At 55.7% G+C, this 26371-nt stretch overlaps 2 protein-coding genes across 2 annotated transcripts; one reads left to right on the forward strand and one right to left on the reverse strand.

Moving 5' to 3' along the window:
* Positions 1-4: 4 nt before the first annotated feature.
* Positions 5-1072, forward strand: CAMK2N1 (calcium/calmodulin dependent protein kinase II inhibitor 1; the record flags this gene model as incomplete). The annotated part of the gene is made up of 2 exons (XM_042831818.1): positions 5-113; positions 582-1072. Coding segments are annotated over 2 exons (180 nt in total), but the record flags the coding sequence as incomplete, so codon positions are not given.
* A 6735-nt stretch (positions 1073-7807) lies between these two features.
* On the reverse strand, positions 7808-25931 carry VWA5B1 (von Willebrand factor A domain containing 5B1). The gene is made up of 22 exons (XM_042831784.1): positions 25726-25931; positions 24420-24642; positions 23618-23779; positions 23142-23364; positions 22914-23056; positions 22681-22812; positions 22402-22526; positions 20804-20974; positions 18225-18335; positions 17957-18159; positions 16514-16628; positions 15264-15449; positions 14990-15164; positions 14171-14352; positions 12415-12619; positions 11827-12144; positions 11436-11573; positions 11067-11192; positions 10366-10440; positions 9789-9858; positions 9501-9624; positions 7808-9359 (listed from the first exon to the last, which is right to left on the reverse strand). Exons 2-22 carry the CDS (start codon positions 24556-24558, stop codon positions 8718-8720), a joined length of 3765 nt encoding a protein of 1254 aa, XP_042687718.1. The 5' UTR covers positions 24559-24642; positions 25726-25931; the 3' UTR covers positions 7808-8717.
* Positions 25932-26371: the final 440 nt, after the last annotated feature.

A 26371-nucleotide genomic window follows, 5' to 3' on the forward strand; every position in this document is an offset into this window, starting at 1 on the left:
GGGGGGCGAGCTGCCCTTCCCCGTGCCCCTCCGCCACGGCCCCGACGCGCTGCTGGCGGCCGGGCAGGGCAAGCGGCCCCCCAAGCTGGGGCAGATCGGACGCAGCAAAAGAGGTGGGTGAGCGGGGACGGTGACTGGGGGGCCCTGGGGAGAGAATGGGGGTTGTGGAGGGAGCGGGTCAGCCTGAACCGGCGGCCCGGGGATGCGGGGACTCCGGGGATGCTCGTCCTTCTCGTCACTATGGGGGGTGCTCGCCTTGCAGCATTGGGATGCAGCACATCCTGCACCCTGGGATGCTCCCCGAGGTACCGGGGCTGAGCATCCCCTGCGGGACGCCATGCCATCAGTCCCACCCTGGGGACGTGCCCTAATGTGCTCACCTTGCACCGCGCATCCTCGGGGACTCAGTTCATCTCACACCCTGAGGACGCAGCACATCCCGGGATGAGCATCCCGTGTCCCCATCCCATCCCTCCCCAGATACCAGCACCCCGTGACCCCAGTCCCTCCGCGGGTACCGGGCTCTGCCACACCGCGTTGACGGCCGTCCTTTTGTTTTCCCATTTTCCCCATCCTTCCAGTGGTTATCGAAGACGATAGGATCGACGACGTGCTGCAGAACCTCTCCGAAAAGGCCCCCCCCGGCGTGTAATGCCCCCTCGGCAGGGATTTCTGCTCTCTGAGGTTATCGGCCAAAATCCCAGCACCGCCGGCGCGAGGACGAGCGGCGCAGAATCCCCCCAAAATGATGCGAAATTACACCTAAAAATAATAACAATAACAAAAACCGAGAACAAAAAAAATCATCATCATCAACACCCCCCCCCCCCCCTTGCTCCCAAATGCCCCCGATGCAGTTCTGCCGTGGGGCTGCCCCACAGGGGGTCCCAAGCCCCTCCGAAGCTGCGTTCAGGCGGTGGAACCCAAGCGGAGGTTCCCTTCCCGGCGCTCCGTTCGTTTCGGTTTTTAATTTGATGTCTTTGGATGTTGGCGAATGCTATAAACCTACAGATATCTCCGTTTCATTTCGGTCGCGTTTTGAGGTTGGCGGGGGGGGGGAAAAGAAACTTTTATAAAGGGATGGGTTTTGGGGATGGGGTGGTTGGGGGAAGGGGGGGGGAATGGGGTTTTTATTGACGGCGCTTGCACAAGGGAGCGATGGGAGGATGTCTATGGGGTCGCAGCTTTCCTTACAGCCATGCAGTGTGGTGTGGGTGACCTTCGTTTGGTTCATTTTTCTTCCCTCGTGGCAATTTCCCTCTCTCTCACAGACCGTCCGTAAGGAAACGGATGGAGGCCGACGAGAACTGCTGTCATCCGGAGTGCCAAAACACAGGGCTCCGTCGGGCTCTTGTGGGGTTTTGTTTTTTTTTCTTTCCTTCTCTTTTTAATTTTTAATTTTTAACTATTTCGCATGAGATGCAAAAAAATAAAATAAAAAAATAAAAATAAGAAAAATTAAAAAAGAGAAAAAAAAAAATATATATATATATATATTCCCCTCTTGTGATGAGGGTGATTTTGTTGTATGTTTGCGGCTCGGAATGACGGAGCGTGGCCGGGTGTCCTCTCCTCCTTTATGGGAATATCGTGTCTGGTGCACTGTCCTCCACACACAGGGCTATTTCTGCAATGATGTACCAATAAAAAAGGAAAATGAGACAAAAGGCGGAGTGCTCCCGGGCTGCTGTGCTTTGCTGAATAATTAATGGGTGTTAATATTCATTAGGGATGGGGTCATTGGGGTGATCGGTGGGGAAACACCTCCGGGGCTGGGGGTGCGGTGATTGATTCAGCATGAGGTGGATGGGATATGGGGATTCTGAAGGGTGGGGGGGACCCCAAAAGGCTGGGGGATCCCAATAGTCGCTCAAATTGGGGACCCCAGTAGTTCCCTTGGTTATGGTGAAGGGACCCCGAAAGGCTGGAGGACCTCAGTGGTCCTCCAGATGGTTGGGGACCCCAATAGTCCCCATGGCTCTGAGTGGAGAGACTTCAAAAGGTTGGAGGACCCCAATAGTTCCCCAAATTGGGGACCCAAGTAGTCCCATTGGCTACTGGTGGAGGGACCCCAAAATGTTGGAGGACACCAATCATTCTCTAAGTGATTGGAGACCCCATCAATCCCTTTGGTGATGGTGGAGGGACCCCAAAATGTTGGAGGACCCCAATCATCCAGCAGACTGGGGAGCCCAGTAATCCCCTTGGTTATGATGGAGGGATCTCAAAAGGTTGGAAGACCTCAATAGTCCTCCAGATGGTTGGGGACCCCAACTGGGGGTTTTTTTGCTTGGCTGTGGGGTCATCTCACCCTACAGAGCCCAGGAGGTCCCCAAAACAGTGCTGTGATGGCACCCAGGTTCATTATCTGGAAGTTCCATCGGGTGATTTTGGCCACGATATTCACCTTTTTGGGGTTGGGATCAGGGCTGTCACTGGGATCGCCTTTGTCCCCCTTGGGGCTGACCCATGCAGGGCAGCTCTGCTGTTCATTTCTTATTACTTCTTCCAGCCCACGCAGCTTCCTACAGGTGTAGAACAGATGGGAAGATCAGATGAAACTTTCCCTTAAAAACTCTTACTTTAATTATTGTTATTTAACCTCTCCGCACTGCGTTTCCCATGGGTTCAGCTCCCATGGCTGCAGCTGGGATGGGCTCAGCACTATAGAAAACCCTAGACCACAGGAAATCCTACAGATGGATGGCAGCTGCTTGGGCAGATTTACCAAAAAGCCCTCGTTTTGCATGAAAATGGGGTCTGTCCTCACTGACTGTTGGACACATCTGCCCATTTCCTTCCCCTATACCCAAATCCCCCAAAGCCAGGAGGAGCTGGGAGGAAGCAGAGCCCAGTGCTGAGCACAGCGCGATCCTGCAGAGCCCCAGAGCCTCTGCCATGCATCTTTCATGTGCCATAAATAAGTAATGGGGCGGGCAGCAGCGGGGCCAGGAAAGGGGGGGAGCAGTGCTGGGGGGGTGAGCGTGGTGCCAAACCCTGCAGCGCTCATAGGAGGACGATCCCACACCCAGGTGGGCACTTCCATCCCATTCCCCTATGGGATTTGGGGCAGTGCGATTGCCTGTGGGCTCTGAGCCCTCCCATCCCTGTGTATGGGGCAGGAATTCAACATCTGCAGTGGGAAAAGGATCCCACGGAGAACGCCCTATAGTGGGATGCGGGTAGGGATGCCCCATCCTCGGGGTCCTCAGCTCCTTATGGGTTTCACCCTTCCCTAAAGCAGCCGACTGATGGGAAAAGCCATTTCTAACCTCGAAACAAAGCCTCTGGGCAGCTCTACACCTCCCCCTGCCAAAAAAAAAAGGGGGGAGAGGGGGAGGGAGAGAGGTGGAGAAGCAGAGCATGGCTGCTGCAGAGCAATAGTGCAACATGAGGGCTGCCCCGAGAAGAGCCCCGCTCTGCAAAACCCACAGAAAGCGCGGGCACTCACAGCACCACCCGAAATAAATCCTCATCCCCCAGCAGAAGTAGGGCACAGAAAGTAGGGCAGCAGCTCCCTGCAAAATCTTTTATTTATCGCCCAGGGAGTGGCGGCGCAGGGCACGGCCGTGAGAACAGCGGGGTCCTGGGGGTGGGATGGGGCCGTTCTGTCCCTAAATGGTGCCGCTATGGGATGGAAACGGGGTCGGGGTTGGCTGGGTTGTGCTGCTGTGAGGGGAGTGGATCGCCTGGAGGGAGAATAGGGTCGCAGAGTTATTGGGGAATTGGGGAAATCAGTGGGAAAAACAGGGAACTGATCGTTCCAATGGCATTGGACAGAACTGGTCGTCCCATTGGCATTGGTTGTTCCAACAGCTCTGGTTGTTCTAATGGCACTGAACCCTTCCTGGGCAGGAGCTGGAAAAACCCAATGGCCGATCGCTTGCCCATGGGTTTTTGCCCACCCCTGCTATGGGGCCATGGCCACTTCCACATCCCCACGTAGGGATTTGGGGGGCTTTGCCCCCATCACCCTCCTCCATCCACAGCATCAGGAGCTCATGGGGCTTTTGGGGGCTGCTCCCGACTGCTTTGGGTTCTCCTTTAGAGGAGCAACATCTTGCTGCATGGAACCAAAGCATTGGGTTGAGTTTTCCTTCCAGGAAGGAGGATTTAGGATTTTCATTCTGGGAGGAAAACAGGAAAAGAAGCCCTGAAGAGACACATTGCCGAGTGGGGAAACACCACCAGCAGGAAAATGAAAGCTTCCCAGCCTGGATTTGGGGATGATCACAGCTGTAGGAGCCAGGTGCAGTGGGGATGCCCCATAGAAGCATCCCACAAAACCCCCAGGTCCCTCCTATGCACTGCGCTGTGCCTCTCCCCCCCCCAGGCATTTCATTTTCCTTCAGCCTGGAGTTAGAATTCCTCCACTCCTGCCAGCTGTTCCCGCTAATGAGGACGAAGCAAAAACATCAATTCATGCATTGCTCGAGGTGTCGAACTGTTGCTTTACAACCACACGTGGGAGGCACAGCACCGAAAAGAAAAACCAAAAAGACCATCATTTTTCACCAAGGGACCCGAATGCAGCCCCAAAGCCACGGTCAGCATCAACCCCTGGTTCGGTAGTCAGAGATTTGAGGGGAGGGATTCTTATTTGGAGGGGGTGGGCACACACACAGCCCTGTGGGTTCAGGGGCGTCTGACTCAACTGATTTGAGCATCGCTGATGATTTTTGGGGTGGGAGATGGTTTTGCCATTTCCAACGGGTCCCAACTTGGGGAGGGATGATAAAATGAAACAAAAACAACCAACATTGGGGAAATCAGTGGGAAAAACACAGAATTGATCGTTCCAATGGCATTGGACAGAACTGGTCGTTCCATTGGCACACGTGTGAAATTTAAACAATAAATAAATCAATAGAAGCCTAACATGGGATGCAACACCTTAAATACAGGGAGGTGAGTCACGGTGAGCTGGGGCTGAGGGGGGGGGATCCAGGTTCTGACTCAGTGTGGTGGTTCTTGTTTCCCTCAATGGGCGCTGAGGAGCCTCGTGCCAACGTGACCCTATGAATATCTCTGTGCTGTGGGGAAGGAGAGGACTGGAGAGGCACACTCAAGCCCAAATTTAGGGACAAATGGCCCCAAATTTAGGGACGTGGTTAGTGGGCATGGCGGCGATGGGTTGGTGGTTGGACCTTGTGACCTTAGAGCTCTTTTCCAGCCTTAATGATCTGATGAACCAACCCAAGGGATGGGGACCAAAGGTGTCATCCCGGATCCTGCACAGGCACGTGGGGAAACAAACAAACAAACAAACAAACAAATCCCCCCAAAATACAATTCCTAATGGATCTGAAGCCCATCCAAAATCCACCCACCTTTGGAAAGGGTTAATCCAAAACAGAGCTGCGAAACCCCCAGTGCGATGGGTAGGGAGGAAGGAGAAGCTCGCAGAGCTCCAGCTTGGCTTTTCTTGCTCACCTGCACTGTGACACTGCTGCATTCAGGAGGTTTAACGATTCAAACCTCCCCAGAGGTGCAGCCTGCAGCCCAAATGCTCACCCTGCGAGAGGGGATTTGGAACAGGGCCGAGATTGGAAAAACCACAGGGGTCCACAGCACCATCAGCACGAGCCCCCCTTTTTTTCTTTTCCCCCTAATCCTGATTTTCCCAGTTAAATTGCAAACCTCAGAATGGACTCAGCACAGCAGCTGGAACAGAACCTGTGGAAGGAAGGGGGCGAGGGGAACCTTTCTACCACCTGCAGCTGTCCCTGATGTCCTCACCGCTGTCGGCACAGGAAAAAAAACCCCATGGGAACAGCATTAGGAACAGCCTGACCCCAAGGGGAGCACTGCAGAGCCTGCGACCCCCATGGGGCACCCAAATCCAACCGCCCCAATGCCCCTTTTCTCCCGTGGGTCGAGGCGTTGGTGGATGCAGCTATTTTCAGGATGTCAGCGCCCACTGACAGCCCCACACGGCGCAGGGTGCATATGGCTCTTTATATATATATAGGATGCACGCGGGGACACGTCTCTGCCAAGCGGTTCCCCGGCTCCCTGCTCCCAAAACCTCAGGAGTTTGAGTTCAAAGTGCATCAACCCACACCCAATGAGGGTCTGCATTCAGGGGGGAGGGTGGTGGGCTCTGGATCCCAATGGGCAGAAAGCCATGGGAGCCACGTGTGGGTCGGTCACCCCGCATTGTTCTCAGTTGCTGGGATTTGGAGGTGCAGCCAAGGAAAAGCGACCGATTGTGTAACGTTTGGCTCCAAAAGCTCCTTACACAGTCGCATCTTTCTATTGGATTTCCCTTGCCCCGCGCCGCTGATTGCTGCTGTATTTATGTATAAATAGAAGCTGTCTTCCCATAATCTGCTCGTTTCTCCTCATTAAGTCGGGGCTGAGCTCAGGCTCTGGTTTTGGGGATGCTGGGACCCGGTGGTGCTCAATAGACCCAAATCCATCCATTTTCCCCCCAGACTGGGGTCAGTTTTTAAGCTGTTCTCTTTGGGTTTCCAAGCGACCAACGCAATGCAGCCCATTCAGGGCACCAAGTGCCCTTCTACCCCTCACAACCAGATAGATGCAGAGGAGAGAGGGGAAGAAATCCCCCAACCCCCCCCTCCATTCCCCAAATTCCCATTCCCAAAACCCACGTGTTTGCTGCCAGGCATCCCTCCTCATCCTCACCCCTTGGGGCACAATTCCTTCCCGTCCCCTTCCTCCATCCTCATGCTGCTTCCTCCTCATTTAGGGAACGTCTCGATTTGATAATTATTTTTAATCATTATTACTCATCTCTCCCTTCCTCCCCCCCAACACTCGGTCCCGGCTCCGTCAATCACGCTAATAGCTGTTTACAACCTATCATCAACTCTTGCATAACATCCACATGACTGTGCTCGGATGCCTCCGACACCCAGAGCTGCCCTGGGCTCTATTTTGGGAGAGCTGAGCCCACGGCACCGAGCGGCCGCGTCCCTCCTGAGAAGCATCCCTCGATGGGGACGGTGTTGGTGGCTTTCATAATCCGCCTGCGCTCCGCCAACGCGCCCCATCTATGGAGAACACGAGGTTTGAGGTCTGGCCCTGGCCAGGACTGCAGTTTGGCACCAGGGATGCCCCACTCGGGTTGGTTCTCTCCCCAAAATCCCAACATCCAGCCCACCTGCCCTGTGGAACTGGGGAAGCCACTCTCTCCCCACGCAAATATTTATTTTGCACGGCACGGAGGGGCTCATTTATTAAGCTCCAGCTGATGACTGTATTCAGACTCATTTCTCCTAATGAGGCACTCACGGTCACTCCAGCAACAGCATCCCAGCAGCCACACTGCATCCAGCCCTCAGCCAAACCCGGAGAGAGCCATGGGGACCTGTCCCCACTCCAGGCAGATCCCACGGCCCTCATCAGCAGCCCAATTAGGCAGCCGGAGGTAGCTAATGAGCCCAGACAACAGTGGGCAGGCACGGCCTGGTGCTTGGCTGGCATGTGGTAGGGTGTGAGGATGTGAATAAATGACTGTTTGCCATCCATGTGGCTCAGCCAAGGGAGCAGCTGTGGGGCAGGGAGGGGAGTGGGGAAAGGAATGGGATGGGGTGGGGAAACACCTGCAAGAAGGCACTCAGAATCACAGAATCACAGAATTGTAGGGGTTGGAAGGGACCTCCAGAGATCATCGAGTCCAACCCCCCAAACTCATATAACCCCCCACTCATATAACTGCTCATCAAACCCCGCAGCCGTCAGTTCTCCCCGCACCACGGAAGCTCCAGGTGCATCTCCTTCCCCTCTGAGCCAAAATGAGGAAATGAAAAGGTTTTAGGCTTTTTTTTTTTTTTCTCTCCTGTTTTGCACGATCTGCACCACACTGCAGACAGTGGGGGTGACCCCAAAACAAGGCAGGCTTGGTTTACCCAGACACCACGGCAGTGCCAATGATCCCATCACACAGACCCCAAAGGGTGACACTGATGCTCACAGATCCCTGACTGCACACACACACACACACAGCACAGTAAACCTGAAGCACACACTGCAGGAGGAAAAGGCAACGTGACGTGCCCACATCCGTGGAGCTTTCCAGGTGGGATCTTCAGGGCAAAGTAGGATGCTGGGAAAATGTTCCTTTGCAGCCTGTCCTCTGCTCCCCACAGCTCTACAAGGAGTGACACAGACAATACATCGGTCGACAGCACAACATCAGAGCACTGCACACAAGGGATGCAGCATTTTGGCAGGGAGCACAACCCCCCGAGTTGTTTTGGCACAGGGTGTCTCTATTTGGTGCCTTGGGGGCTGCTCTCCCTGCCCACCCACTCTGGCAGCCTTGGGGCTACAGAGCTCAGCACCATCCAGATTTATGGTCCCCATCTGCAACTGATGCAGCTCATGGGGCTCAAGGCAAGGCAGCATCCTCCCAGCTCCGTGGTCCATCACACAGGTTTCCCTTATGAAATGCTGAGGGATGCCCACTTCTGCTACGAGACAGCTGAGATAGGAGAAGCTGAGGATGCACGGATTTCTGGAGGGGACACAGAGTCCTGGCAGCAATAAAGGGGCAAGAGCTGACTGGGAACCAGAAGCACACAGCTAGCATCCTACTGCAGGGACTGTCCTGGGGCAAAGCACCAACCCCTGAGCACAGCATTCTGCCCAGGCTGCTTCTGTTTGCTGACCAGCTGGAGGCTGCCTGGTCAGCCCACACAGGTCCCTGTGGTGGCATCCTCAGGGATGGGTCCCTATCCTGCTGCCCCATCTCACACACTGCCAGGGTTGTAGCACAGCAGGTTGAACTCCAGGTTCTCATCCCAGTGCCTGAGCAAGACAAAGAGCTGCTGGGCTGCAGATTTCACAGCAGCCAGGCTGCAGCCCTGTGGGAAGTCCTGCTCACCCAGCCACAAGCTGGCCTTGGCAGCCACCAGCTCCCACTCAGTGAAGTGGGATGCTGAGCTGTGCTCCAACCAGGCCAGTGCTACAGCCGTGGCCCACAGCATCCCCTCGGGCTCTGTCTGCTTCTGCAGCTCGATATCCAGCAGCAGCCTTTGGACATCAGTGCTGTCTGCCTCGGAGATGCTGGCATCCCACTGCTCGGCTGGGGAGTGGCGGATGGTGATGGCAGGAGGGGAGAGCTCGCTCTCAGCTTTCAGGGCTTTGGAGACGCTTTCCATGGCGCCTCCTGCGTCCCATGCAGAGCTGCTGTTGGGGATCAGGAGCTGCTGGCTGTGCACAGGGCTTCCACGCTGCTCTGGCTTCTTGGTGATGGAGGAGCTGGAGGGGCTGAGCGCCAAGCGGTGGCAAGAGAAGGGTGAAGTCCAGCAGAGCTTCTCCATGGGGATGCTGACTGCCTTGCAGAAGGCACTGTTCATGAGGAAGGCACCGCAGGCCAGCTGCAGGGACACCTGCAAGGAGAAGCAAGAAGCTCTGAGATGCCAACCATATGCACGTCGTGCAGGGAAAGAGGAGATCCCCATCCCAAAATGGACCTCCTGACACAGTGCTGGATGGCCCAGGGGTTCCCTGCCCAGGGCTGAGCTGCTCACCAGGGGAAGGTAATCGGCGCTTTCGCTGTCACTCTCAGAGCTGGCTTCGCTTGCTCTGGCTGGAGATTTGCTCATGAAACCTTTGGCAGCCCGAGTCAGCAGCCTGGTCTTCTGGAGGGTAAGCCTGCAGGAGGATGGGATGTCAGCCATCGTCTGTGCATCCCCTCCTGATGCTCACCTCCCCATCCCATCCAATCACCCCTATTCTCAACCAACACAGTGATGGTCACTGCTCCGTGCCGGACACATGAGACAGACATGGCAGAGGAAGGCAGGGTGCAATCATACCTTGCAGCAAAGATGCTCTCAATGGATTTTGGGGAGCGTGTGGAAGAAGCAGATAGGCTCTGGAATGCCACTGGGAAGAAACACCAAGAAAATGAGACAGGAGAGTGACTGTCAGAGCAAGGGAAGCAAAACCTACAGTGCTGGGGTGTGAGCTGCTGCGTCTGCTAAAATCCTGCCTCTCTTCTTGCTTGTGTGGGATTCAGGGTAACCGAATTAAAAAACGAACATGAGGAAATCTGCGCCAAAGGCTCTGTGCCTTTCACCTCTGGAAGCAGCCAGGTCTTGTGCTCACAGGCCTAATTGTAGGCAATAGAGTTTGAAAAATAAAAAACAGAATACTCAGCAGAAAACCGGGTGAGGAGCCCAAATCACTGACTCAATTTCCCAGCAATTATGCAGCAGCAGCTCCAAGCCGTTTTCCTGCCCATTCCCATGCCCAGACCTGACTCCAGAGAGCAGGAATCACGAGGGCTGAAGCTACGTGGAGAGCAAGAACGGTGCTGGAGCCCAAAATGTGGGGCCTGGCATGTAGCTGTGAGCTGCCCCACCTTTGGGCACCCTGGAAGCCTTCCCTTACCTTCAGGGATGCGGCAGCGCTTCCAGCTGGAGGACAGTGTGGTGCTGCAGGGCGACAGCCTGGGCTCTTCCATATCTGCAAGGAAGGAAGCGCAGCAGCATCGCTACCAACCTGAAATCTCCCTTGTGCCACCTCCAGCCCCCGAGCACGGAGGTGATTTTAGTTCTGCCGCATCCCTGACAGCAACAGATGCAGTCCCAGCCCAGCTTGTCTTCATTAGCAGAGGATTTGGTGACAGGCAAGTGCCTCACAGCCCCTTGCCTCTAATTATGCCCCACTTCATCCCTCATGCTATCCGTGCTACGGCTGCCAATTAACTTCCAAGCATGGTTGGCAGCCACTGTGTGGTTTGGGAGTTTCAGGGCAAATTGCAGCTTCTTCCCTGTTTAAGGAGAAGGATTCCAGCCAGACGTGTGGTTAATTGCTCTGAGCAAATGGCTGGGCTTTTTTGGGGGGGGGAACAGGGGGGGGGGAGGGGGGCAGAAGCGAGAGCACTGTACATAACAGGTCAAAAGACCAGAGAAGATATCAGTTACAAAAAAAAAACAAACCTAAAAGCTCATATCTTCATAAAATCATAGAAGGGTTGGTTTGGAAGGGATTTTGCAGCAGGCTGGTTGCCAACCACTGGACCAGTCCATCTTCATGGACTGAGGCAATGAGAACAACAGCAAGGAGACACAGCCAAAGCCAGATCTTACCCGTGCCATAAAATCCATCATCTCCATTCTGGCCGCACGGTGAGAGGGGTTGTGCAGAGGAAAGGTCACGACACCTCCTGCGCCCCGAGCTGAGGCTCCTATGGCCACCTTGCTTGGACAAAACCCCTTGGTATGAGAATTGCTGGTGTTAACCAGGCACTGGGGCAGCAACAAACCCCGAAGGCCGGTGAGCTCGTTCCCTATGTCATCCCAACCCAAGGCTGGCCACAGAGAGTGAGGTTGTTGCCACCACCAGTGACAGGAACCCAGCAACAGATGGAGCAGCCTTAGGTGCACAGATCTGGTGTTGGGTTGAGCCTTGCCGAGGCTCCTGGGGTGCTCCCCACCCAAGCCCCAGCCCCATGTTACCTGTGTGGCTGTACTCAATGATGGGGGGCAGGTAGGTGCCACTGCTCAGCTCCACCGGCACGAAGGCTGTGTATTTACTGATGACATTGCAGGCCTTGCTGGTGTGGACGGCGTTGAGTTGGTATCGCCTCCCTGGCCCTGCATGGGACAGACAGCAGCATTAGAGACCTCTGCATCCTCTCTGAAAGAGCAGTGATGCGCTGGCACAGCTGCCCAGGGACGTGGTGGGGTCACCGTCCCTGGAGTTGTTCCAGAACCGTGGAGATGTGGCACTGAGATGTAGGCATGGTGGGGGTGGGTTGATGGTTGGATCCCTTGATCCAATGAGGCCCCTTCCAACCTGGGATGTTCCATGGCTCTATGGTGCTACATGAGGCCGAGGCTCCGTTACCGTGCTCGATGTCGCGCTCCCTCTCGGCGAGCAGCTCCAGGTCCCTGATGACGGCCCTGGCTGCCAGCTGGTGGAAGGTCTCACTCCACACGTCCTCCTCACCCTCCTCCTGCCCGTTCTGCTCTCGGAGGAGTGCAGGGAGGTCGAAGGTGATTTCCCACTGCATGGGCTCACCGCCCCGCAGCCCCTTCACCACTGCCTTGCAGGAGGCGCGGGGGGAGCGCGGGGAGCCCCGGGTGGCACCGGAATCCCAATCCTGGGGCTCCCAGTCTGAAGAGGTCTCTGTTTCAAATGTGAAGGATGGGTGTTGGGCAGCCTCTGAAGAGAGGAGAGAAACACGTAATTAACCACAAAGCCATATTTAACCCTCCCCAGTTGGAGGCACTGAGTGGTGGCACTGAAGGATGTGGTTGGTGGGCACGGTGGTGATGGGGAGGTGGTGATCTTGGTGGACTCTGCTGACTTTGGCGATGCTATGATTCTGTCAGTAGGGATGGGTTGAACTCGATGATGTTAGTTTGTCATTTCCAACCTCAAACACTGTATGATTCTATTGGCAACGCCACCCAAATCCCTCTCCCACATTACCCAGCTCCCCCGGGCTCCGGCTGTCAGATGAGGACTGCAGGCTGGCATCGAGAAGCCCTGAACTCCATCCCACAGCCACGTCAGGTGCTGGTGGGGAGGTGGGGCAGTGGCAGGAGGACACATGGCTCTGCTGCAGCAGGGAGGGCCGGCAGATGCCTGCACCACAAATCCAGGTGGTGGAGATGTGTGGGGTGGCAGTGAAGGGCTGAGGAATGCAAAGACATTGAGCTTTACCCCCTGGCTGGGACAGACCTGGAGGGTGTCCCCGAAGCACCAAGGTCCCAGGGGCTCTTTCCCTGTTTGCACAGGAGGTGAAATATGGGTTTCAGCCCTGCAGACATTTTAATGGCTTCATTTGGGAGACAAGGGAAAGAAGAGAGATGGAAAGATCAAGCACCAGTTACTTGGTAACGGGAGGAGGAGGGTGCAGAGGATGGGGAGAAGGGAGTCATTTTATTTTATGTTTTAAACAAGGCTGTTTCTCTACTTGCAGGATACATGAATCTCCCCTGCAGCATCTCTGATGCTGTATCCAGCATGGAGAGCAGCAAGCAGCCAGCCTCCATCACTCACCACTGAGGGTGTGATGCTCTGTGAACTCACCAAACAAAACAGGGAATCAGAAAACTGTGTGTGTGGCCCAAACAACACCAAGCACCCCAATCTCAGAGTCAGTCAGAAGTGCTCCATCCCATCCCAAGCTCCATCTCCATCCTGAGCTCTCCTCCCAGAGGGGGAAGAAGCCAAGCATTGAGCTGCCCATTGCCAGCCCTGACCTTTCCATCCCAGCACGGCGTGTGTGGAGGCGAGCAGAGGGCTCACACTCACGGCCCAGTAAATGTCAAGCCCTGGCAGCCAGCCTCGGAGAGCCGCCAGGAGCCCTCGCAGCACAAGGGACAGCAAAACCAGGCTGCAATTAATTACGAGCAGGATGCACGCTGGTAATGGTTTACTGCCCTCCAGAAGGGAGTCATTTCCATCTCTGCCTTCATGCTGAGCATCCCACGCACAGGCAGGATGCTCTGCGGGCCTCAGAAGTGCAAGGAAGGTCGCAAGTATCTCCCAAACCCATCAGCTTGCTTCTCCTGTGCTTCTCGTCACCCTCCCTGCTGCTGCTACAGGGCAGAGGCTTCATTCCCATCCTCTCGCCTCCAGCCCCCCTTCACCCCAGTGTCAGCAGAAGAGAAATGAGACCCCAGCATCCCTCTGTGTTTCCATGGGAACAGAAGTGCACGGCCGCTGCACATCCTCCCAGTGCAGATTTCAGCACTGGGCATCACAGTTATGCTGAGGACAGGAGAAAACCCATCCCCACCCTTCCACAGTGCAGCTCCAAGCCCTCTCCAAGACTGGGTTCAGCCTGTGGGTCGTCACATGCATCCAGACCCCAGCCTGAAGCTGTGGTATATGCTTTGGGTCCGACCTGGGGACCTTGGAGGGCACAGATGTTGCCACAGTCAGATTATACACCACAGCCAAATGCTGGGGAGATGGGCAGGAGGGAGCCTGGGGATGAGACAACAGCAAAGCTAAACACAGACCACGCAGGTGTGGGAGGAGGATAGGCATTCAGCAAACAGAAGCAGGGAGCAGGATCCCATCAGCATCCCATCTGTGTTAGCCACATGCTTGTGGCATGCTGCAGCACACCCACCAGGGCTGGCGTGACCCAGGCTCCTTCTCTTCCACAACCCAGACGCTCCCAGTGCTGTGGGCTCATCCTATGGCACAGGGAGCATCTCTAGGGGTAACCCACCTGGAAATGCACAGGCTGTAGCTCAGGGCTGAGCTGCTGCAGGTCCTGCAACTGGGTTTTGCGGAGGGGGTTCCTCAATAGCGCGCTGCCCGGGTCGCTGGCCGTGGGCTCCTTGTAGAGGGGCTGGTGGTCAGAGATTTGGTTGGCACTGTATGCACGTCTCCTGCAGGACGCTTTCACATCTGAGTGGGGGGAGAAAGGGTCAGTTATCCTCCCGAGGAGGATAAGGATGTACTCAGCCCTGCTCGGTTCAAAGCAAAGCAGCAAAAGCGCAGAAGAAAACAAGAGCCTACACTCAAACCCCAGGGGATGGCAGGAGAGCTGGTTGGGGAGGCTTCTGTCTGAGCAGTTTTCAGCCAGGAAAAAAAAAAAAAAAGCTGACTGCATTTACCCAAACCTTCCTGGAGAAGACAAAGGGTTTACTAATGAAATTTCATTAATGCAGACATTTTCCTGTCAGAGCAAGAGCAAAATTTCATTTGGAAACGCATGATTTCTCATCGTTTTTGACAAGGCTGAGAGGACGGGCTGCACAGTTCCTCTCTATCAGCAGAGGATATCCCACAGGTAGCAGAGGTTTCCCCTGCAGCACGGGCCGAAGCTGGAGCTGCTTTGGAAACCTCTGGGGAAGGCAGATCTCCAGGGCTGCCATCGGTTTCCTGACAGCTTCGGGTAAAACATCCGAACCAAGCAGCCTCGTCGAGATGTGTCATCCTCCCACAAAGCCCTCTGACACTTTGCAGCTGGGGAGATGGAGCTGTCAGGCGAGCAAATCGGCAGAGCAGAGATGAAAGCTGGTTAGGAAGACAGGGGCCTGACCGACATCCGTGTCTGATTCTCCGCTGGGGTCCCTGCCTGCCACCAGCTGATCCGGGGTGCTGCATCCCTCTGGGTAGCTCCAGCTCTCAGCACCAGTCCCCTCTTCTTGGGAATGAAAGAAAACGGAGCTGCCCGACTCCTGGGAGCGCATGGTGCTGTACCGCCGTCTCTTGTCCTGGGGAGAGCAGAGATGGGTTTGGGTTTGTGCACTGATGCCAAGGGGATCTCAGCCATGCAGGGAGCACAGCGACGGTGGGAGAAGCGTGGCACTCACAGCTCTGGGCTTGGAGATGTACAGTGAGGTGTCACAGATGATGCTGTAGCCCACCAGGCGGTCCCCAGGGAAGAGGCAGCTGGTGTTGAGAGGGGAAACCAACACCTCGGTGCTTTCAGGGAAGACCCACTCCACTGACACATCACTCAGCACTGGAGCCATCGCCTTCTTCAGCGACCTGATCACCTGGGGTGGGGAGCAGGAGGAGGAGGAACCACACCAAAAGCTGTGGGGCTGAGCCATGAGCCCCAAACCCTGTTGGGTTTGGTTGGGGTTCGATGCCAAGCACAAATAAATGGAGATGTCAACACACTGCCCACCGCCCCGATGGGGAAGGCCAGCATCTGTGGGGACACGTGGACTGCAGAGCCATCCCTGCACACTGTGGGATGTCAGCACCAGATTCACAGTTTTGCATCTCCCATGTTCCCTATTGTTCCCACTGCTTTGTCACCGGCTCTGGAAGATGCACCAGGCTGTTTTATAAGGCTATTAATTGATGCCTCAGACTGCTGAAGGCAAAGCACTATATTAATAGCTCTATTTAAAAAAAAAGAAAAGAAAAGAAAAAAGAAATCACCTCCCTTCACTGTCTTTGCTTTTAATTTACATCAGAAACGGTGATGCGCTTCTGTCTTAGAGAGGATTCTGTGTGCTACAGGTCCCTGCAGAGGAACAAGGGCTGAAGCCCTTTGAGATGGAGGATGCAGAGACAGAATTTAAGGACATTTCTGAGCTGAGGACCTGATTGTCTCACGGTTTGTCACTCAGTGCATGCTTTCACCAGGAGACAGAGCCCACAAAGGACCATTCTTACAGCACAGCCTCAGCCTTCGCGGGGAGAGCAAAAACGAAGCTCCCTCATTTGCTTTAAAGTCAGCTTAATAAGCAAAGCAACTGCAGCACGCTCCCCTCCCTCCAACCTCGGGTACTGCTCGCCTGAGCAGCGCCAGGGCTGAGCCTGACTTCAAAACTAATTGGCTGCTTTGATGCCGGCTCTCTGCCCTTCCTCTGCTCTGCGGCAGCAGCTGCTTTGAAGCCGGAGCGGCTGCACGGCGGCTATCGCCTCTCCCGTCCCCGCGTGGGATAAACACCTCCCACTGCCTCCGCCAGCGGAGAGGAGGATGCTCCCATCCCCTCCTGCTCGTCCACCTGCTGCCGAGTGGGAGCTGCAAAAGCAGCAGCAGCAGGAGGAGGGGGAACGGGAGAGCAACGTGATGGTTTGGAGGGGTGATGGCACGCGGCCGTACCTTGGGCTGCAGCCTCTCGCCCTCCGCCAGGAACTCAGCGATGCCCCTGGACACAGCAGCTGCTCCCTGCACCAACCTCCTGCAGGCGTGGGGCCCAATGCCGAAGCTGTAGCATCTGCAAAGGGAAGAGAAAAGAGCTCCGTGTTTGCGTGGCTGGAGTGGGGCTGGGAGCTGCCTGCCCAAGGCCCGGTTGGATGGGGCTTTGGGCAGCCTGGGCTGCTATTAAATGGGGAGGTTGGTGGCCCTGCACGTGGCAGGGGGTTGGAGATTCATGATCCTCGAGGTCCCTTCCAACCTGGGCCATTCTGCGATCCTGTGATTCTGCAGAAGGCATCGCTGCCCATAACATGGGGTTGGGATTGAATGGGTTTTCAGATCCCTTCCAACCCAAACCACTCTCTGATTCTCAGGTTCCATGAAGGAACAACACTCGGGGCTTGCCAGAAGGATCCCCAACTGCTTGGCTGCCAGGTCAGCTCCTCTCCCCACTGAGCGCCTGCGGTCAACAGCATTAAAGAGCTAGTAATTATCTCTGCTCACAATTAAAACAAACATTTTCTCAAGGCAAGAAGAACCAGCTGGGTGAGACTGCTGCCATCACACAACTCAGCAAGCCAAGGGCTGCAAACCAGGGGCAGGCAGAGGGAGAAAACACCCTCAGCAGCCATCTGCATCTGCACCAGGGTGCTTTTCTCTTGGAGGTTTTAACCCCCAGGTGGCTGCAAATCTTCCAGAGATTCACACCCTCTTCTGATCTCCTTTTGAGCTAAGGGCTAAAAGCCCAGATTCCAGCACCAAGAGAGGGGGACAGGTAGTGCTGTGCTGCTGAGAAGCACTCAGTCCTCCATGGATGAAATAAAGGAAAGAGCAGCTTCCCTGATCAGCCCTGGACTGGGGAGGAGTAAGGCTTTTTAGTGCTTGATTCATTGGTTGGCAAGCCTAATAGGTTTGGAACTAAATGATCTTTAGGTTCCCTTCCAGCCCAAGCCATTCTATGTTTTTCTCCCATTTTCCTGATGTTTCATCTCTCTTAAAAAGATGGAAAAGAAACCAGACCATGAGGGTTGGGGAACAGGCTGGGAGCTCGCCGCATTCATTTCCTGCTCATCCCATTGCTCTTTTTCAGCAAATTCAATTCCCATCCTGGAAGCAGCTGGGTCCGAGCCCAGATGTGCTTCAAAAATAAAAAAATTTAAAAAAAAAAAAAAGAAAAAAGGGAAGAAAAAAAAGCAAACAAAACAGCAAGGAAGATTGCTGGTGTGTCAATCTCTCCTAGCAGGAAGCACCAGCAGAGAGCCTGTGAAGCTGTCAGCCCAATTCTCCTGTGCTTGATTGTTAGAAAAGCATCTGAACTTCTGGGATCTGTTCCAAACCCTTTGAGGTTCTGATTTCCTGACATGGGCTCGGCTGTGAGCTGCAGCCCCCCAGCCCTGTGCCCCATACCTGGTGGAGCAGGCGTGGTTCCTCAGCAGCTCCAGCACCGTCCCTGTGTTGCCCACAGCCTTGTGAGCCAGCAGGAAGAGCAGGCGGGGGTGGCCCCTGCGGATGGGCTGCCGGAAAATCCACTTGAGAGGAGACAAGATGTTGGGGCTCCCGGTGTCTGCATGCATCCTCCTGATGCTCTCACAGGCCACAGCCAGGCTTTCCTGTGGGAGGAGTGTGGGATCGCCCATCTGACCCCCAGCTCCCATCCCGTCCACCCAGCACTCACCTCGCAGTACGTCCTGCTGGCTGGGAATAGGATCTTGAAGGTGGAGCTGAAGGTGATGATGTTGAAGAGGCACGCTGGCATCAGGCTCTTGAGGGCCACCAACAGAGCATCCTGATGGAAAGAAGCAGTGGGTCAGCACACCGTGCCTCTCCTGTCCGCTTTGGCTTCATAGAACAGCTGGGTTGGATGGGATCTTAAAGCCCACCCAGTTCCAACCCAATGCCATGGGCCGTTTGCCACCCACGAGATCAGGTTGCCCAAACCTCACCCAATCCAGCCCTGAGCATCCCCAGGGATGGGGCACCCACAGCTCCTCCCATGGCAGTGCTCAGGGAAGATGTGGCACTGAGGGATGCGGTCAGCGGGCACGGTGGGATGGGTTGGGGTTGGACTTGGAGATCTTGGAGGTCTTCTCCAACCTTAATGATTCTAAATCTGTTTCTTTCACATGATTTCCTATGCTGAGAAATCTCTGCATATCGCTGCTCTCTTGCAAGTTCCCTGATGATTTTTTGGGTCCCGACACAGCGAGGACGGCAGGGTGCTTCCAAAGAACAAAATCCCTGTTTGCTCCAAAATGGTGAATTCTGTGCTCACCCCACTGCACTGCAGCATGGAGTTGGGGGTGAGAAGCAGAGTGTGAAGCAGAGCCGTGCGACACATAATGCACTGCAGTGCCCGAACTGGCAGAAATAAACAAACAGCTTTGAGTCGCACAAAAGGAGAAGCCTCCCCCAGCCCCAACTCCCTTATAGCTGGCACAATTAAAATAGCAAGGAGAGGCTGCTTCCAGAACTTGTCATTACCAGCAGTGGTTATCTAACTCGCCTGCTCCTGGGCTCTTACATAACAGGACAGAGCTTGGAGCTGCTGGGACGGCCACCGTGGTCAACTCCACCAGCAAGCAGTGCTGCAGGAGGGGGAGCAGAGAGCTGGCAGAGCTATGTGTGCTCTGATAAAGGCAGACTTCTGCCTAGGGCAGCAGAAAGCCCACAGCCAGCCCTGGGAGAGCAGCTGCCAAGGTCACACCGGCCGCCTCCTGGCTTCATCCCAGGGCAGGGCATGGGCAGAATGCTGCGTGGTCCACGAGTGGGGCTGCCCTTTAGCAGCTTCACACTGAGCTGTTATCTCAGCCCTACAGGGATGTATTTATATCGCTGCTCCCAGCAGGCTCTGGGGGTGCTGGCTCCTGCAGATCTGACATCGCGCCTTGGAACTCGTTACAAAGATTAAATAAATTATTAAAAAAAAAAAAAAGGCATAAAAAACCACCCAGATTTCCAAATATTTCTGTTAAAGCGCTTCCCGAAGCGAGCTCCCAAAGCCTGCCTTCTGTTTCATCAAGCAGAAGGATTTATTGCTTCTTGCAGTAAATATTGATCCTGATCCCATTGCACTCTCTATCAATACGGCAGCTCAATAAGAAGAGATGTTTGCCTCCAGAGAAGTCAATTCCCAGTTATTTTGCCAGCTCGAGCAGTGCTGACGCAAGCACTGTCCCTTCTCCCTGCTGAAAGGGATCAGATGCAGAAAGCCTTGAACTTCCCACCTCCGGGGTCAGATTAGAGACCTCCTGCCCAAACCCAGCCCAAGTCAAAGAACCCTGAGTGGATGCTTTGCAGCAAAGGAAAAGGGGGGAGGGAGGACCTGTGGCCTTCCTGGGGCTCGGTGCCATCCCTCAGGGTGACAGCACGCTCCTCATCGCTGGAGGTGGATGTCCTCAGTCAGTTCCCATGGAAACAGGAGGAGGTTGGGAAGGAGATGGGCTCGAATGCTCCCTGCCTGCAGGCAGAGCTGCTGTCGGAGCAGGGATGCGGTGGCTCAGGGTGTTTGCACCCAAACCTGGTGGTAGTTGGGTTAGGGAAGGGTGTGAGCACATCATGGAGCCTCTGCATGCTCAGCCCAGCACCCAAATGCAATCAAAGCCCCGAGGGACTCTGCAATTCCCTCTCGCTCTCTGCAAGGAATACACGTAGGGCAGAGTGGATCCTGCTCAGGAAGATGTGATGTCCATTAAGGTCTGGGGCTCAGTTGGCCCCCAAAACCAAGAGAAACTCCACGCAGAGCTTCTGCCAGAGACTGCAGCTTCTCACCAACACCCGCCAGCTGGCAGCCAGCAGACACCAGCCTGCCTCCAACGAGTCAGGCAGTGCTAACGATAATTAAAGTTCCCACAGTGCTTTCCCCTTCACCAGGTCCCCAATGGGCTCAGAAACCTCTCCAGAATCTGTGGGCACAGGATCTATGGGCAGCAGCAGCAGCACAAAGCAGAGCCAGGTCCCAGGAGGGATAAATGAGGGCTTGTCCTACAGCCTGGACAAACCCAAAGTGGTGACAGCAAGGGGACCTGACAGCTCCATGGGAACCCCAAAACATCCCAACCTTTCCATCACCCCAAGCTCCCAGCACGCTGCTCATAACCCCACACCAGACCACAGGTCCTCTTTTGTGTTTGAAAAAGGGATCCTGGAGGTGTCTGCAAGGGCACAGCCAGCGTTTAGCCCTACAGTTGGTCTCTGGATGCCTCAGGGCCCCAGGCACAGAGAGCTGGAGGTTCATAGGAGTCCAGCAGCACAAACCTTGGCACGGCGGATGCTCGTGCTGCTCCCACTGCAGTCCACCAGGAAGATGAATTCTCCAGCAGCTTTCTGCAGGTCAGCCGTGGCCGTGCTGAGCTCAGGGCAGAAGTTCAGCATGAGGACAGGGTGGTGGGGGATGTCCTTGTGCAGGCGCTTCCGGATGATTTCCATCTGGAGAGAAGAAGGAGAGGGTGTAAGAATTCAGGAGAGTGATTTTTCTGCCTCCTTTTTCCATTAATTGGCTGCTGGGTTTTCGCAGGCTCCCCAGGCTGCTTGCTGGGACTCAGGATCCATTCTGCGGCACTTGGGGGGATGTGGTTTATGGGCATGGGTTGGCAGCTGGCCTGGTGATCGTAGAATGGCCTGGGTTGCAAAGGAGCACAGTGCTCATCCAGTTCCAACCCCCTGCTGTGTGCAGGTCACCAACCAGCAGCCCAGGCTGCCCAGAGCCACATCCAGCCTGGCCCTGAATGCCTGCAAGGATGGGGCATCCACAGCCTCCTTGGGCAGCCTGTTCAGTGCCTCACCACCCTCTGTATGAAAAACTTCCTCCTAATATCTAACCTAGTTAGATTAGTGGTCTTTTCCAACCTTAATGATGCTGTGATTCTGAGCAGCAGAAATCTGCCCCAGTTGTTGAGGGCTTTATCCAAGGTGAGCACCTCACCAAGGCTTTTTGCTCTGTTTCTCATCCTCTGTGCAGTTTCTGCCCAGTCCTCCTGGGGCACAGAGGTGGCTTTCCCACAGGAAAACGATTCTGGAATGATCCTCCTCATGATAACCTGACATGCTAAAGACAGAAATAATTAGGGAGCCATGTGAGCCGTGGCGTGGGAGGTTCATTTCGTTCCACCTGCCTCACGCTGAACGCAATTAGAGGAAGCGCCTGCCGTGCGAGCAGCCCGTCCTCATCACCGTGCTGCAAGGGGAAGGGAAAAGAGAAGGGGCTGCAGCGAAACCAGGAGCCCCAGCAGCATGGGGAGAAACCATGGAGCATCACCAGGTGTGTCCAGACAGCCCCTGCTTCAGGGCTGCAAGCACTTGGGGGTCCTGCATGCGGAGCCCACCGCAGGACAGGCGGCTCCCAGCAGTCCCCTCCTCTCCACCTGCTGCATGGCAGGCAGGGAGCGCTGAGCCGTCACTCAGCCGGGGCTGCTGAGCCATAAATCCCAGAGCTGAGGTTTTTTCTATTTGCTCGTCAGCAGAACAAAGAGAAGTTTCTACTACCTTGTCTTCGGCTGAGCTCGTTATTCCAAGCCAAATCGCTTCCATCTCTCTGACAGCTTATCCAGAAACGGTAAACATTTACGGAGCAATTAAAAGAATACTTTATTCAATGTCACTGCAATAATTATAATACTGTTAATGCTATAATAATGTACCTACCTAATTACGCTATGCTAGAACAGCACTAATTATACACACAATACCCATCTCGCAGCTTCTTCCACACCCGGTTCATCAGAAGCAGTGCAGAATTTTCCCCTCCTCCTCCACATAAACCCCTCTCCAAGGGGGGATGCTGCAGTTATGGACAAGCACTGCAAGCAGCCAACCATGTAATCACCCAGCTGAAGGAAAGCCTCGGTGCCTCTCACCTTTTTCTCAGCACTGGGGTCCTTCTTTGTGCCCTTAATGAAATCACTCTTCCCCTTCAAGTGCTGTTCATACTCTGCAGGTGTCATATCACCTTCTTCCATTAAGATGTGAGGCATGTGGGGCTCTGGAAATGCAGGAGAACCCCACCTCAGCTCAGCTCCAGGTTTGGAAGAGCTGCATGCACCCACTGTTGCGATGGCTTTTGAGGGGATCTGGGGCTATCTTGTACAAGTCTGACCCCCGGCAGTGTGTGCAAAGCAGGGGCAGAGCCCACGTACCACTCGGGTGGATGAGGATCTCCACAGGTCGGTCAAACGTGTGCCTGTTGGCCAACGTGATGACGATGCTCTTCGCTGAGCGAGCGGAGGGGTCGGCATCTGCTCGGATCTCGTGCGTGGGGCTCTCAACGCCTGCATGGAGGGACCAAGGGGTGGTTAGGGAGAGCCAGAGCACCCCACGCAGGGGAAGGAAAGGAGGAGGATGAGCGTGGGCATCACAGGCAGCCCCGTACCTGCCAGCAGGCATGGCCCCCGGATCTCCAGGTGGAAGCTGAACTCGTACTCGGAGGGGTTGGTTGCCTCACTCTGCAGCAGCTGGGCCAGACAGAAACTGCTCCCAAGCTCTGGGCTCCCCAATGAGCAGCACTGCTTGTCCCTGCAAGTGAGGTGAACCCCAATGAATGCCTGAGTGCTGTCTCCCTGCACCAGTCCCAATCAGAAGCCATCCCGTTGTTCCATACATTCTCAGCAGGTGGCTGGAAAGGCTGCTGGTGTTCTCCAGGCTGGGCTGAGGGACCCTGGGGACACACACAGCTGGCAGGAGGACCCGCACAGCCCCGCTGGGCAGCGTCTGCAGCTCAGAGGAGGTGCTGATAAAGATGGAGACGCTTTCCAGGGGAGGAATCATGCCCAGGTTGGCCACAAAAGCAATCCTCTCCAAGTCCTCATCCATCACAATCCTTCCTGCAGAGAGAGACAGCTGTATTAGGGTGTCACAACCACAAAAAATGTCGTTCCCTAGGCCTCCCAAAGTCACCCCCACCCCATCTCTCCTCTCTGGGAAGCCCAAACCACAGCCCTCTGCATTACCATTTTGGCAGATACCATATGGACATGAGTCCCCTTGACGCCATGACACATGACAGCCACCCACTCACTACCACCTCCCCTTCCCCTTGGCTCCCTGTGTTCCTCAAAAGGCTCCAAACTCTCTCACCACCCCCGTTGGGAGCTCCTCCATCAGGGAGGCTGATGCTGTTCAAATACACGTCGTCAATCTTGGCTTTGTCCTTTATCTGCACGGTCACAGCACGCTGGCAGATCACTGCCTCAAATCCCACGACGGTGGTGCCTTCATCCAGGGGGAAGATGAAGAGCCCTGCCAGCCAGGAGGGTTTTAGCAACACCAAGCCTTCATCCAGAATCCATCAGCCTTGGGTTCTCTGGAAGAGCTCAAGGCCAAGCTGGATGAGGCCCTGGGCAGCATGGTCTGGTGGGGGGCACTGGGCACTGGAACTGTGTGGGCTTAAAGATCCCTCCCAACCCAACCCAACCATTCTATGCTTCTGATTCAAGAAGAAGAGCCAAGTGCTGCACGGGGGAGGAACAAGCACAGGATGTGCTGGGGGATGCAGCTGAAAATGCACAGCAAGGCAGGACCCAATGGACACCAAGGTGACCACAAGCCAGCACTGTGCCCTTGCTGCCAAGGCAGCTAGTTGTGTTCTTGGCTGCATCAGGCACTGCCAGCAGGTCGAGGAGCTGACCCTGCCACTCTGCTCTGTGATGGGACACAGGGACACACAGAGGTGGTGGGATTGCCATCCACGCAAATCTCCAAGAGCATCTGGACATGATTCTGGGCACCAGATCCGGGTTTCCCTGTGGGGGCTGGGTGGGATCAGAGCCATTCTACGATACTCAAACTCACACTTCTCCAGTCGTACCCTTTAGGCCCACATCACTTTGCATTTACAACCATGGGACACAACTCCCACAGCAGCACGTGCTTCACTTGCCTTTGCAGGGCTGTGCCTGCAGATTGCAGTAGGTGAGCGAAGCTGTCATGCCCAGGGCATATCCACTGACACAGGATGTCACCTGGGAGGCGGTGAGCAGCAGTGGGCAACGGGAGCTCTGGTTGATCAGCCCTGGCATCTTCACCACCACGCAGTGCTTGGGAAGGAAGAACCCACGAGAGGAGCCTGGAGCACCACGCGTCCTCCTTGTGCCTTCACAGCCCTGAGGACAGAAGGAGAGGTGAGTCCTGAGCGCCACGTCTCTGCACACCTCAGCCGCTCAAGCTGGGGCAGAATGGCTCAACTTCAGCCTTCCCTCCACCCTGCAGTGCCTCGGTCCCCAGGGAAGGATCTGCCCTCTCTCTCCACACCGTGACTCATCTCTGGCTCAGCAAAGCTCAGCTGTAAAGCTTCTGCCAAGCGCCGCAACCCTTCCCCTGGAGGTTCTGCTCTGTGCTCCCATCCCCAGCGTGTTTCCTCCCCTTCCAGCACAGGCACAGCGCTGCGGGAGACGCAGCATCATTTCCAGCCAGCTGACGCATAGGTGCTCGGGGCGAGATAACAAGGGCTGGCTGCACCGCAGAGAGGAGGCAGAGGGCATCGGGATATTAGGAAGTAATTAAGCACCAGATGGGGGAGGAAGGAGAGGGAGCCCTTTGCCTTAGGGAAGAAAGGGAGGAATGAGCAGGGGAAACGAGGAATTCATTTCTGAGAAGCCCTGGAGGTGAATTCAAGCCCCAGCGGGGGGACAGCAGCAGTGTCCCCGTGCTCCCGCGGAGGTTGGCACAAGCGGCAAGCCCCATGCTTGGGCTCAAAGTCCTGCTGGCCACAACTCCCAGTATCACTGCCGCGGGTTGCTGCAGCCTCACAGCCGCTGGCCTGGCCCCAGCGGGGCGGATCAGAGCCGCATCAGCAGGACCGTAATCCCATCCGCGTGGGCTCGGATAGAAGTCACCACTCGTCCGGCCAAGCTCAGCCGCAGCGCACAGCGGTGACACCGCAGGGCCGCACACAGCGCCGGGATAACCCCCCCCACCCCCCTCTACTTGGAGGACGGCTGTTGTGCAGAGGGTTCAAAATATTCCTCCGGCTTCGTTTGCATCAATCAACACTGACATCCAGCGGCTCGCAGCCCGCTTACAGCCTCGCAGCCGGCCGCCCTTTGCAGGGATGTGCGCGCACGGCCGGCCGGCCGCCTGTTGCACCGATGCGGTGTCGGGGCTCACGCAGCACCTCGGGGAGCCGCAGCGATGCCGTTCAGCCTGGCAAAGCCCGCACACGCAGCCGGCGTGCCGCTGCTCCTTACCTTGCCCGTGAGGAGGAGGAAGGTGGGCCGGGGTGGGGCAACTTCTCCCCTTCTCCTGCAGCTCGGGAAAGGAATCACGCAAGCAGCGCTTCAAGCCGCTCTGCCTCTGGAAGGCACGGGGAGACGGAGACGAAAAGGGAGAGAGCAGGGGAGGAGGGAGCGGGGTGACCGAGGCACGGACACACGCAGGAGGACGGACGCAGGTCCGGGAGCCCGTGGCAGAGCGGAGCCGTGCGGAGGTAACCATGACGATGATGCTCCCGCACCGCCGCCTTCGCCTCCGCCTCCCGCGGCCCCTCTGCGGCCCTAGGGACACGATGCGGAGCCCGCAGGGACAAGAAGGGTCCGCGGGGTGCCGCGGCAGCGCCCTGCCCCGCTGAAAGATCCCGATGGGGCTGCCCCACAAGATCTGCTGTCCCAACAGGACACGTGGAGCGGGGATGGGGCGCGTGGCTCCTCCGCGTTCCGGCCGCTTCCACGGCTCCGTTCTCCCTCTCTGCGTCTCCATTTCGAGGATGGAAATTGCAAATGTCACAGCTGTGCCCCGAGCCCCAGCTCGCACATGGATCCGCTTAGGGGGAAGCCCTCCCTTCTACAGCAGCTCAGCGACTGCAGCACAAAACCAACCATCCCAAAGCTGCGCGAG

Source organism: Centrocercus urophasianus, unplaced genomic scaffold (assembly GCF_019232065.1).
Source record: "Centrocercus urophasianus isolate 14NV4802_14NV808 unplaced genomic scaffold, USGS_Curo_1.0 seq_36, whole genome shotgun sequence".
NCBI classification, from domain to species: Eukaryota; Metazoa; Chordata; class Aves; order Galliformes; family Phasianidae; genus Centrocercus; species Centrocercus urophasianus.